Source organism: Triticum dicoccoides, chromosome 6A (assembly GCF_002162155.2).
Source record: "Triticum dicoccoides isolate Atlit2015 ecotype Zavitan chromosome 6A, WEW_v2.0, whole genome shotgun sequence".
In the NCBI taxonomy this organism is placed as follows: Eukaryota; Viridiplantae; Streptophyta; class Magnoliopsida; order Poales; family Poaceae; genus Triticum; species Triticum dicoccoides.
In genome coordinates, this window is record NC_041390.1 from 81,239,834 (window position 1) to 81,253,483 (window position 13,650).

At 55.2% G+C, this 13,650-nt stretch overlaps 1 protein-coding gene across 1 annotated transcript; it reads left to right on the forward strand.

Moving 5' to 3' along the window:
- The first annotated feature begins 635 nt into the window (after positions 1 to 635).
- On the forward strand, positions 636 to 3,577 carry LOC119315127 (ribosomal RNA small subunit methyltransferase H-like). Its single transcript, XM_037589805.1, has 5 exons — positions 636 to 1,022; positions 1,182 to 1,457; positions 1,546 to 1,614; positions 2,338 to 2,530; positions 2,850 to 3,577. The coding sequence occupies exons 1-5, from the start codon at positions 651 to 653 to the stop codon at positions 3,242 to 3,244; spliced, it is 1,305 nt and encodes a 434-aa protein (XP_037445702.1). The 5' UTR covers positions 636 to 650; the 3' UTR covers positions 3,245 to 3,577.
- Positions 3,578 to 13,650: the final 10,073 nt, after the last annotated feature.

Below are 13,650 nucleotides of genomic sequence, written 5' to 3' on the forward strand. Positions count from 1 at the left end.
TCGCGACCGTCCAAAGCGGCGGGTCGGTGGCGGCAGTGGACCGGTAACGGTGCCATTGGCGGCTGAAATTGAGTTGGCGACGGTCGGGGTGAGAGCCGGAGTGCGGCGAGAGGAAGTTTCACTTGGCGGTTTGGTGTTTGCATCACACAACTTTGGTTTTGCGCAACTGCTTGCGTGCTATATATTTACAGCGCAGGGGGTTGAAGTTCAGGTCTGCCTCAAATTAAGACCACAGAAACATAGAGATATAACAACTGCTGGAGTATTATTTTGGATTGAAATGTTCTAAAAACAGTTTTCTGGGCGGCTGACCTGGAGATGCCATTATATATAGGATTGTGGCAAGATCTCGGTCGAACGAGACTCTCAGTCAAGTGACAGAACATATAAAAAAGAAGAAAGAAAAATTTTAAATTTTTTTTACATGGAGTTTTGTATAATATCTAACGACTATAGCATGGACTGACTTTGATTCAGTAATCCCGTTATATGTATGCATAGACTACGAATTCGAACCAGCTGAGTTTGTTGTATCTGAAAGCTCTGACTAGGCACCGAACCGATCTGAGCCGTCCATCCGTGATCAGACGACGGACGGTCACCCTGCGGCGCACGCTATTTATCCGTTCCTCGCGCGCTCGCGACTCCTGATGGCGACGGCAGCGCGGCGCCTCGTCCCCTTCCACCTCCGGCCGCCCGGCGCGCGCCCGCTCGCCGCCGTTGCGGCGGCTCCCCACAGCCGCAAGCGCGATGCCGTCTCGTGCAAATCCACCGGCAAGACCAGGGCGAAGAACAAGGCCAAGGACACCACCATGTGGCGGCCGCAGCGGCGGGAGCTGGAGGAGCACCTCAAGCGGCGCACCCGCTCCGCCGGCGCCTTCGACCCCGGCCTCTACCGCCGCCACTCCCACTCCCACCACGTCCCCGTCTTGCTCGGGGAGGTCCTCGCCGCGTTCCGCCGCCCGCTCCCGCTCCGCTCCTTCGTCGACTGCACCCTCGGTGCCGCCGGCCACTCCCTCGCCGTCCGTAATCCCTTTCCTTTCGCATCTACCTTTATGTTGTCGTGGGAACAATCTGTTCGTGCTCAGTAGAATCGAATGCCTCTACTCGTTGTGGCTTCAATTTTACGTGCTCATTTGTGCCCATAAGCTGTTTGATGGAATGCGTCTTGGGGGTGACAGATGATGGAGGCGCACCCGGAGATGGAGCTGCACGTTGGCATGGACGTCGACCCCTCTGCGCTGGCGATTGGCCAGCGCCACATCGAGGCTTTCCTTGTTAGTAGGGCAACTGGGGAAGGGGGAGAAGATGCTCTGCAAGGGACACTACGCGCCTATACTCACGTCAAGAATTTCAAGTACATCAAGCATGTTGTTGGTGGCGTTGACGAGAGCCTGGCAGATGGCTCGTCTGGAGTTGACGGTATCCTCATCGACCTTGGCATGTCATCCATGCAGGTAAAAAATAAGTAAAATGTGAGGAAACTGATGCTAAGACTGCTAAGTTTCCCATTGGCTGACCAAATTTTTTTGGTCTGCTGCGCAGGTTAACAGGTCAGATAGAGGATTTAGTGTGCTCAATGATGGTCCACTTGACATGCGCATGGACCCTAAGGTCAGTGTTGATTTAGTCTTTTTTTTCGAGGGTACGCCTTTGGCGTACCTTAGCTTTATAGAAGAGAGAAATATATGTACAAGAGACTACAATTGTGCTAGTTAGGAGTCACAAGCCGACCCTAACTGAGCCTCCACCCCACTCCCACACGCTACTCGACTACTCGGATACTAGTTGTCCTCCAAACGCTCCTGCCATGGCCCAAGTCCTCAAGTCAGTGTTGATTTAGTCTTACTTACAGCCTTACTGGTCATTTCTTTGTTCACTTATTATCAGAATGCACCATGTATGGATGCAATATACTTTTTGCTACTTACTACAATCACGCAGTGTTGCAAACTTGCATGACTAAAGATTAAAACAACTTATATCCAATATTAGTTTGTCTTACTAAAAGATCATTTTATTGGCAGATAGCATGAGCTGCAATTATTTAGATGCGCTCGTAGTCATAATGCCAATCACAGTCTATCTAGGAATTTGTAAAACACAGTTGCACTTAGTTCATTTCTGTTGTGTTTCATTTTGTCTGTATTTACATGCACGAGTTCCATATATTGACCTTGCCATGTCCAAAATATCCAGGAATATTTTTTTGTGTGTTACTTCATGTTTGAGTCAATCTTGGTGAATTAGTAATGTCCAAATGGTACAACTCCACCTTGATATATGTTTTGTGTTACAGTTGTGTACTGCTTCTAACCTATAGCTGAAACTAGACAGGCAACTTTAACAGCAGAAGATATCTTGAACTCTTGGCCCGAGCTTGAAGTTGGGCGTATCCTCCGTGATTATGGGGAGGAAAGCAATTGGCAATCCCTTCAGAGGCGAATTGTTAAAGAACGGAAAACAGGGGGTTTACACTCTACTGGCGAGCTTGTCAAACTTATCCAAAGAACGTGCACCATTTCAGGAGGTATGTATGAAGCTATGATTATGATAATACTTTGAGGTTTCCTTCTATTATTGTGATAACACCATGCAAGTTTATATATATATATATATATATATATATATATATATATATTGTTTTGCTCGATAAACTCTTGTGGAATTTACAAGAAAATAATGATTTCTTATTGACCATTTGATCCTTTGATTTATGCAAATTTCTTCTTGCTACTTTGTAAATGTCCTGTAGTTTATACATAACTTCTCTACAAAAAAAAAGAAGATTGCTATTTTTGCAAGCCGGAGATAATTAAATAAGAATCTCACAACAAGTTTATCTACAGGACGGCAAGGCTGGATTAAAACTGCAACAAGGGTATTCCAAGCCCTTAGGATTGCAGTTAATGATGAGCTCCAAACTTTAGAAGACGCACTCCATTCGTGTTTTGACTGCCTAGCACCAGATGGCCGTCTTGCTGTAATCTCATTCCACAGTTTAGAGGACAGAATTGTCAAGCAGACATTCCTGGAGCTTATTCGTGGGGATGAAGCAGAGGATGATGAGGAAGACTTGGTATGCGCTGACATCGACGACGAAGATGAGCCATGGTTTAAGCAGAGAGTGCAAGGGACCAACGGCACTGTCCTGACAAAAAGACCGACAACCCCTTCACAAGAGGAAGAGAAACTAAATCAAAGGTGTAGAAGTGCAAAGCTCAGAGTTATTCAGAAGGCCTAAACGGAATAACACTGGATACAAATTTGTGAATGATTGCTGAGGAGATTATCGAGGCCGCAAAACATGCGACTGTCAGTTTCTCATCTGCTCACCAGGAAGCAAACACTTTGAAATCGCCTGAAACTTGGTTCAGGGAGGTGAATAGGAGGTCTTTGCTCCCCCCAAAGATGGGAACATGGAAGGTAGAGGGTTAGGTTAGTCCAGAAGTAATAATCTCACCGTGTTTGTACTTTGTACCATTTTTCCAACTTCACTCGTGTATATTGTACTCTGTTTGCCACCTTCTCTTGCAAGATGCGACCAATTTTATGCCATCTGCAATTCTGCATTCGACATCTGAATTCTTCGTCATGTTCCCAGCGACCTGGGTGCTTGTTGTGTTGCTTCGTTTCATATGAGAGTTCTGTACCACTCGGGGGCTAGGTACCCGCGTGTGCCACGGGACACTGTCACGCTGGTGGAAGTGCGTGGCTGGTCCGGCTGGAGCACCTTGGCGAGCCTGAAGTCGGCGATTTTCACCGTGCCGCCCCATCTACAAGGATGTTCTGCGGATTGACGTCGCAGTGGATCCCAACCCGTCCGAGTACTACAACTTTTCCAGAGTGTTAGGAATCGTGTGTCTCATAAGTGGCCAACCAACTCATTACATATGGCTTAAAATGGTAACCTGGGTGGTGGAATTTGCGTATAAACCACATGGATAAACCACACACTCATGAATTTGGTGTAGGGCGTATTGCAATCATCTAGAATGAATGGCTTGAGAAGAACCGATGCAATTTTCAGGGACAGTCCATGGAAGGTTCGATATCTGGTGTATAGTGTTGGAGTATAATGTCCGGCGTATAATGTCCGGCCCTCTCTCTCAGATCGATCAGATGGATGAACTGGTTAGGTGCATAAACTTACAAGCAACAGGTTCAGGGTTCAAAATCCAGTAAAACGCAATAAATAATTGCGGCCTGCCCCCGCTTCCGCTGCCCACGTCATATAGCTTCAAAGGAGCATAGACGTGAGGGGGAGTGTTGGAGTATAATGTCCGGCCCTCTCTCTTGTTGAGGACCTCCTAGAGGAGGTTAAGCTTTTGTGTGCCGGTGTATTTTTTTCTTTGGCTCTTTATCATTTCGGTTCTGGTGCATAAACTGTACATTGTTCGATATTCAGTACCTACACAAAAATACTTTCATACATGTTGATTCTGGCAAACTTTGGATTGAAAATGTACTAATTATTGTAAAAGTTTCCTAAAAATTGAGCAGACGAATTACTACCCAAGTATCAGAATATGGCTGCATTTCTTGCCTAGGGAAATCAAATAAGATTTTATCTGTAAATGTTTGTTGAGAAACCTGACTCAACCTCTTATCCTATCACGTTTAATCTTCATTTTGTCAATAACTGCAGTGAAAGGAAAGATACACTCTAAGAACATCATTCTCAAAACACATATCTTTATTCGTTATGGGAAGAAACACAAAAAAGCTATGGTCTAAGCATATGCAAATTAACCCGGTTAGTATTTTCAAAAGAACTGTAACTGATCAGAATTGCTTTCTTACCTAGGAGTATTTCGTACAAGACTACAAGGATATGCTTTTACACGAACAATGCCATTATGGGGTTTCTTTTCCAAAAGGAATAAGATATTCACCAGGTTATATGTGTGTCGGAGTAAATAGCCATGGGTAGCCTAGCCGGCTTCCCCTGGCCCTTCTGAAAAAATTACGAGCCCGTCTGGCTCTCAAGAATCCAAGACCTGGGGCCGCCCTCCCCTTGCCGGCTGTTGTCCAGGCCGGCTTTCGGGAGGCGGCCCGACTTTAGCCCTCATGAAGAAAGCCACGGGAGGGCCGGCTTTGAGAAGCCGGCCATGAGAAGGCCGACTCCAAGAAGCCGACTCCCGCAAATTGGTCAAGACCATGCCCTCGAAGTTTGCATCCACTTAACGGTGACGAGATGGGACGTGGCTACAGTGAAGCCTGCCGCCCCCAAATCCCGGGGCATGACCGGCACAGTGCGCCGTACGGGTGGCCACGACCCGCCCGGCGCAACACTGTTGCCATGACGACCCTGACGCCATCCACGACGGACTACCGGCGCGGTCCACGGGCGGTGGGTCCCTTCGGGCAGAGAGCCACCTGAAGGCGGCCGCGCCTCCCCCCAGTCGGCTCAAGAGATAGCCGGCTCCCCGTAGTCGGCTTGCCACCCTCCTCGAAGGAGACGCCTCATTAAGGAGACAAGACACGGTGAGGCTACAGTAATCGCCCACCAGGCGGCGGTACTGTAGCCACTCCTGCCCCGACAAAGCCCACGCTATCAATGTGGAGCAACAGTAACCAGCCATCGACCGGGCCCTGGACGGTGGGGCCTGCCTGTCGACCAAGGAGCCGGCAGCCGGCGGGTCCCACCAGTCGGCGGGCCCCAGCGGCCGGGGCAGAAGCCGGCGAGCGCAGTCACAGACGGCTGGGCCCCGCGCCCAGTCGGATTACCATTGTACCCCCGGGGGGTAGGCCTATATAAACCCACCGGGGCACCCATGCAAACGGTTCGAGCCCTAGCTAATTCTAGACACCATACGAGGAGAAGAAGCAAGCTAGCCGTGCCCTTCTTCCTCCTCCCACCAAAAACAGCTGAAGGAGCATTGTGTAGCCACCTGTGCATTTTTAGTGATCATGCGGAGACCCCGCAGAGCAGCAGTAGGGGTGTTATCTCCACGGAGAGCCCCGAAGCTGGGTAAGATCCGCCGGCGTGCATGTCTTCGCCTCATCCCGTTTCCAGGCACCGGCGATGTCTTACTGGCTCCCACAATGATAAGCCACCCGTTGGCATATGTCGCACCTACCACCCGACATTTGGCGCCTACCGTGGGGCCAGGTGCACCATCGTCCGGAGACCTGTTCTGGACGGGAACCCTCTTCCTCCCCAGCGAGCATAGCCAGCCCGGCACACCCGATGGCGCTTGCCACGACGCGCTGCAAGGCGTCACCAGCATCTGCGCGGCGAGCAGCCTCGCCGATCTCCTCGACGAAACCCTCATCTCCGACGAGCTCGCCTCCGATGCGGGCACCGACCACCTCGCCAACCTCCTCGGCCAGCTCCACGTCTCCAGCGAGCCCGCTGCGGATCTGGAGTCGGTTGGCTCCACCGACCCGATGCCTGTCGATTCGACACGGCCTCCTTCGACACCTTCCCCACCAACGTCGCGATCTACAACGACCCGCTTCCTCAGACCGACGTCCGCGATACTGTCACCACCGAGGTGATGGTCATCGGCCACGGCGGTCCGGCTGACGAGAGCGCCCACGACGCCCCGCACGCGGCGGCCCACGACCTGTCCATCCCCCTCCCGGCTGATGCCGACGATGAAGCACTGGAGGCACGCCGCCTCGCCCTCCTCGCAGAGGGCCGGAGGCTGGCTTCCGTGAGACGCCTCGCTGAGGCCTACCAGCGTGAAGCTGACCGCGCCGCCTTCGACACGCCGGCCCCGGGCGGGCCAAGCCGGGCTGGCGCTGTCAAGCAACGCGGCGCCGTCATCGCCGACACGCTGGGAGTCGACCGCCCGGTCTATGCCACTCCGCTCGAGAACTTGCGTGCCACCCAAGCGGCCGTGGACGAGTTGGACGGCTTGGAGGCCGAAGACCTCCCCCACATGACCCGGCGCATCCAGCAGCTGATTGACGCGGCCGCACAGCGGCACGAAGCTGACGCCCGCGCGGGAAGCCCTCCCCCGCGCCGAGATCACGGCGCAACGTCCCGGACGCCGACTACGAGCAACACCCGCGTGCGGCGCGAGAGAGAACCGGCTGCCAGCCGGAGCCGGACCCGAATCTCCATCGAGCGAGACGCGGATGGCCATCCCCAAGCCATGGAATGGCGGGGAAACCCGCCTCCGCCTCGACCCCGTGGAGAGAGATATCCCACCCCGCCGCCAGTGGCGCACCCGACTCTCAGCGGCCAACTAGGTCGCCGCGAAGGAGTCGGCGAGAGCGATGCCCGCCATCGGATCGACCGCCTGGCGTGATCCCTGGCGCTGGAAGAAGAAGCCGATGTCGGCCCGCCTTGTTTCGGCCCCCGCATCCGTGACGAGCCTTTCCCCAAAGGGTTCTCGCTCCCCAGAGACACGCCCAAGTACAACGGCTCCGTGAAGCCGGAAGATTGGCTGATCGACTACTCCACGGCAGTCAGCATAGCCAACGGCAACTGGCGCGTTGCCGTGAAGTACGTGCCCCTCATGCTGCAAGGCATGGCGCGGACTTGGCTCAACAGCCTCAAGCCTCTCAGCATCAACAGCTGGCTAGATTTCACTGAAGCTTTCGTCCGCAACTTCACCAGCACCTACAAGCGGGCTCCCAAGCCCAGGCAGCTCTCCCTGTGCGTGCAGGGCCCAGCCGTGTCCACCCGCGACTACCTCACGCGTTGGGCCGAGCTCCGCAATTCCTACGAGGGGGTGCACGAGGTGCAAGCCATCGAATACTTCACTGCCGGGTGCCGAGAAGGTACCCTCCTCAAGCACAAGCTCCTCTGCGACGAGCCGGCTACCCTCGACGAGCTTTTGGACATAGCCGACAAATACGCCACCGCCGACTCTTCAATGAAGACCGAGCTCCGGGTAGACGCAACCGAGAAAGTACTCAACCCGGCGCCCAAGACGCCGGCAGGGGATTCCGACCGACGCCCACACCCGAACGATCACAAGCGCAAGGGCCCTGCGCCGCCTCCCGCCAGTCAGCAGGTGGCCGCGGTCGAAGACGCGCCGCCTGAAGGGCAGCCCGCGCCCAAGAAGCCCAAGGGCGGCCGGCCGGCTTGGCAGCCGGCTTTCTCCTACGAGCAAACCCTTGACGCACCGTGCAAATTCCATAGCGGCGCGAAGCCGTCCAACCACATGACCCGGAAGTGCCATTGGCTCGCCTGAATCTCCAAAGGCGAAGGGCTCGCGCCACCTCCGCCTGCCGGCCCGCCGCCTCCGCCTCCGCCGCCCCCGGCCGCTCGGCCCGCAGTCGGAGCCGTGCACGACGAGTTCCCCGACGAGCAAGCAACCTACATTGTCTTTACAAGCCAGCTCAAAGACCGGCGCGGCAAACGCCGAGAACACTAGGAAGTCAGCGTGGTCGCTGCCAACCCCGCCGGACACATGCATTGGTCAGAAAAGCCCATCAGCTGGAGCCGGGCCGACCACCCAGAGGTGATGCCGTCTCCCGGCTCTTACGCGTTGGTCCTGGAAGCCACCCTCGCGACGGATAGGCGCGCTGCCCGCTTCTCCCGCGTGCTGATAGACGGAGGAAGCAGCATCAACATCCTGTACCGTGACACCCTGGAGAAGCTAAATGTCAAGACGAAGCAGCTCACGCCAACCCGGACAGTTTTTCATGGCATCGTACCCGGCTTGTCCTGCGCCCCCATTGGCAAGATCAAGATTGATGTACTCTTTGGGGACAAGGAGCATTTCCGCCGGGAAGCAATCTGGTTCGAAGTGGTGGACCTGGAGAGCCCCTACCACGCGTTGCTTGGCCGACCCGCCTTGGCCAGGTTCATGGCGGTCCTCCACTATGCATACCTCAAGATGAAGATACAGAATTCCAAGGGCATTATCACCGTAGCCGGCGATTACAAGAAGTCTTCTGAGTGCGCTGCCGCCAGCAGCCGGCTGGCCGAGTCCCTTGTGATTGCCGAAGAGAAGAAGATATTGGACCGGGTCGTGGCCCTGGCCGGCAAGCAGCTGAACCAGTCCCCCGACCCCAAGGAGTATGATGCCCATGGATCTTTCCAGCCGGCCAAAGAAACCAAGAAGGTACCCCTTGACCCCGAGCACCCCGAGAGGTTCGCTGTCATTGGGGCGAGCCTGAACAGCAAATAGGAAGGCGAGCTCGCCGATTTCCTCCGTGAGAATCGGGACATCTTTGCATGGTCCCCCAAGGACATGCCGGGTGTTCCGAAGGATTTCACCGAGCACAAACTGCACGTCAGAGAAGACGCGAAACCGGTCAAGCAGCCCCTCCGCCGACTATCAGATGAGAAGAGAAGGATTTTAGGGGAGGAGATAGCCCGGCTTCTGGCAGCCGGCTTCATCATGGAAGTCTTCTTTCCAGAGTGGCTTGCCAACCCGGTCCTCGTGTTAAAGAAGAACAACAAGTGGCGCATGTGTATAGACTACACAAGCCTCAACAAGGCCTGCCCTAAAGACCCCTTTTCCCTGCCAAGGATTGACCAAGTGATAGACTCCACAGCCGGATGCAAGCTGTTGAGTTTCTTGGATGCTTACTCAGGATATCACCAGATAAAGCTAGACCCGGCCGACCGCCTGAAGACCGCCTTCATCACGCCATTTGGAGCCTTCTGCTACCTGACTATGACATTCGGCTTGAGAAATGCCAGTGCCACTTTTCAGCGTTGCATGCAGAAGTGCCTCCTCACGCAACTCGGCAAAAACGCTCACGTCTACGTAGACGACATTATGGTGAAGACGGAGAAGTGCGGCACCTTGCTGGAAGACCTGAAAGAAACATTTGAGAACCTGCGCCGGTTCCAAATCAAGCTCAACCCCGAGAAATGCGTGTTCGGAGTGCCAGCCGGCCAGCTCCTAGGCTTCCTGGTCTCCGAACGCGGCATCGAATGCAACTCGGTGAAGATCAAGGCCATCGAGAGAATGGCGATCCCCACCAAGCTTCGAGAAATCCAGAAGTTCACCGGATGCCTGGCCTCCTTGAACCGCTTCATCAGCCGGCTTGGAGAGAAAGCTCTCCCTCTCTACCGCCTCATGAAGAAGAGCACTCACTTCGAGTGGAACGACCAGTCCGACCAAGCTTTTCGCGAGCTAAAGAAGATGCTGGCTACGCTGCCCGTCCTAGCGGCGCCGACTGAGAAAGAGCCCATGCTCCTTTACATTGCCGCAACCAGGCGGGTGGTCAGCACCGTCATCGTAGTCCAACGCCCAGAAGAAGGCCGAGCCCAGCCGGTCCAGAGGCCGGTGTATTATTTGAGCGAGGTGCTGTCCGCCTCAAAGCAGAACTACCCGCACTACCAGAAGATGTGTTACGGCGTGTACTTCACCGCCAAGAAGCTGAAGCCCTACTTTCAAGAGCATCCCGTCACGGTCGTATGCACTGCCCCGCTGGCCGATATCATAGGCAGCCGGGACGCATCCGGCCGGGTGGCGAAATGGGCCACCGAGCTGGCCCCTTACACAATCTTCTACCAGCCCCGCACTGCCATCAAGTCCCAAGCACTGGCCGACTTCCTCGTCGACTAGGCCGAGACCCAGTACCTGCCGCCGGCTCCCGACTCCACCCATTGGCGCATGCACTTTGACGGGTCCAAGATGCGCACCGGCTTGGGAGCCAGCGTCGTCCTTACCTCTCCCAAAGGCGACAAGCTCAGATACACGCTGCAGATTCACTTTGCCGCTTCCAACAATGTAGCCGAGTACGAGGCGCTCATACACGGGCTCTGGCTTGCCAAAGAACTCGGCATTCGCTGGATCCTATGTTATGGCGACTCAGACTTGGTGGTCCAGCAATCATCCGGCGACTGGGACGCCAAGGACGCAAATATGGCAAGCTACCGCTTCCTGGTTCAACAGCTCAGCGGATACTTCGAAGGATGCGAGTTCCTCCACGTACCACGAGCCGACAACGAGCCAGCCGATGCCCTGGCTCGAATTGGCTCCACTCGGCAAGCAATACCAACCGGCGTCGCTCTACAACGCCTCCTCAAGCCGTCCGTCAAGCCGTCTCCAGAGTCCGACTCCATCTTCGTACCGCCCAACCCCGACGCGGCCGGGTCCAGCTCGAAGAACCAAGCAGGCGACCCCGGGACTCCAGTAGTTGGTCCGGGGACTTCGGCAACCAGCTTGGGGACTGCCACACCTGGCTCGGGGACTGCAGTAGCCGGCTCAGGGACTGCAGTAGCCGGCCCGGTGACTACACCAACACAACAGCCGGCGGCCGACTCTAGCATTTCATCACCCAGCCCGCCCACCCTGGTGGCAGTAGCCACATTGGCAGTAGGAGAAGTCACAGCTCCATCATGGGCTTAGTCCATCCTCAACTTCCTAGTAAACCAAGATCTGCCAGCTGACGAAACAGAGGCAAGACAAGCCCAACATCGAGCCGGAGCATACACGATCGTCAACAGAGAACTCGTCAAGCGCAGTGTCACCGGAGTCCTCCAACGGTGCGTCGAGCAAGAGAAGGGCATTGCAATCCTCAGAGATATTCATCAAGGAGAATGAGGCCACCATGCGGCTTTAAGATCACTCGCCGCCAAAGCTTTCTGCCATGGTTTCTTCTGGCCGACTGCTTTGGATAACGCCAAAGAATTAGTCAAAAATTGCAAAGGGTGCCAACTCTTCAGCTTCAAGCAACACATGCCGGCTTCGGCACTCAAGACCATTCCCATCACCTGGCCCTTCGCCGTTTGGGGACTGGACATGGTGGGCCCATTCAAGACGGCGCGCGGCGGCATGACGCATCTGCTAGTCGCCGTGGACAAATTCACCAAGTGGATTGAGGCAAAGCCGATCAAGAAGCTGAATGGGCCGACTGCCGTGACATTCATCGCGGACATAACGACTCGGTATGGCATGCCACACAGCATCATCATCGACAATGGCACGAATTTCGCCAAGGGAGCCTTGGCACGTTTCTGCGCAACGCAAGGTATCCGGCTGGACTTAGCGTCCGTCGCCCACCCGCAGTCAAACGGCCAGGTCGAGCGAGCTAACGGCCTCATCCTCTCCGGCATCAAGCCCCGACTGGTCGTACCTCTGGAGCGTTCAGCCGGCTGTTGGCTCGATGAGCTGCCGGCTGTCCTCTGGAGTCTGCGCACTACCCCAAACAAGTCAACCGGCTTCACTCCTTTCTTCCTCATGTACGATGCCGAGGCGATCATCCCAACCGACATAGAGTTCGACTCGCCCCGGGTAACCATGTACACGGAGGCGGAGGCCAAGGAAGCACGAGAAGACGGCGTCGACCTGCTGGAAGAAGGCCGGCTGTTAGCCCTCAGCCGGTCTGCCATCTACCAGCAGGGGTTGCGCCGCTACCACAGTCGGAAGGTCAGGCCAAGATCCTTCCAAGAGGGCGATCCTGTGCTCCGGCTGATCCAGCGAACAGCCGGCCAGCACAAGCTCTCGGCCCCTTGGGAGGGCCCCTTCGTCATCAGCAGAGCTCTGGGCAACGACTCCTACTACCTAATCGACGCGCAGAAGCCCAAGGCACGCAAGAGAAACGACTCCGGCAAGGAGTCGGAACAACCATGGAACGCCAACCTCCTTCGAAGATTTTACAGTTGAAATGCAGTATGTATCACGCTAACTTTTGTACTAAGTACGAGACAATAGGCCCCCCGAGGAGGACTCGGGGACTGCCACCTTTTATCTATGTACGAAAAGTATCATGCTTATGACCTTGTCATTTCATTTACTCGTTTTGTCCGGCACCGAGTTCGACCAATCGACCCGGGGACTGGCCGACTGGAGTTATATTAGAAGCCTTACCCGCGGTCAGACAAGTAGTGTGCCGGCACCCAGGCTTAGCTCTTGCCAAAGCCGCAGTTCGAAGAACCGACTGCTCGGCTGGCAAGGGTCAAAAGCAGGAAAGGATGCGCAGACGAAAAATGGCTAGGGACCAACGGACTAATATAACGAAGGCTGGTTTGCCGCCTACCACCGACCGGCCGGCCGGCCGGTTTCCATTCACTTCACTTCAATCCAAGAAAGCTCGAGTACTTGCCTTCCCAAAGAGGGAAGGCGGCAAAGGAAAAAAGCCTAAGGATAAAAAGCATACGCGAATGGAAACCAAACATGCACATAATAATATTTACATAAGAGACCTCCAAGAGGCCAGCATTCAACATAGTTTGGATACACCCCCAGTGGGTGGAACTGCGAAAGCTTAAAGATTGTTCAAAAGAGAACTAGCAGGAAAAAAAAGAACGGCAGGTCAAGCTGGCGGAGCGACTGACGAGCTGGGCTGGTCGGTGGAGACGGTTGTGCCGGCTGAAGGAGTGGCCGGCTGGCGAACCTCGGCTTGATCACCGCCTCCCGCAGAGGGCGCGCTTCCACGCGCCTCGTTGCTGGAGGCACGGTCAGCCTGAGGCCGGCCGGTTGTTCCACTAGCCGGCTCGACGTCTTCACCGTCTTCTTCCTCGTCATCTTCGCCCTCGTTGCTGGAGGCAATCTCTTCCGCTGAGTCCTCGCCCACCGCCGGGTTCAGACCGAACCACTCCTCCGGCTGGGCAACGCCACCATCATTGATCTTAGGCGCGAAGACGCTGATGTCGGTGCACTCGGCGATTGTTGAGGCACACTGGGCGATAGCCGACCGCACCTCCTCCAGCTCTGCGTCAGCCTCCAACCGCCAAGTGCGCAGCTGGTCCAGGTTCAGCCCCGGGTACCAAGCGCGGACGAACTC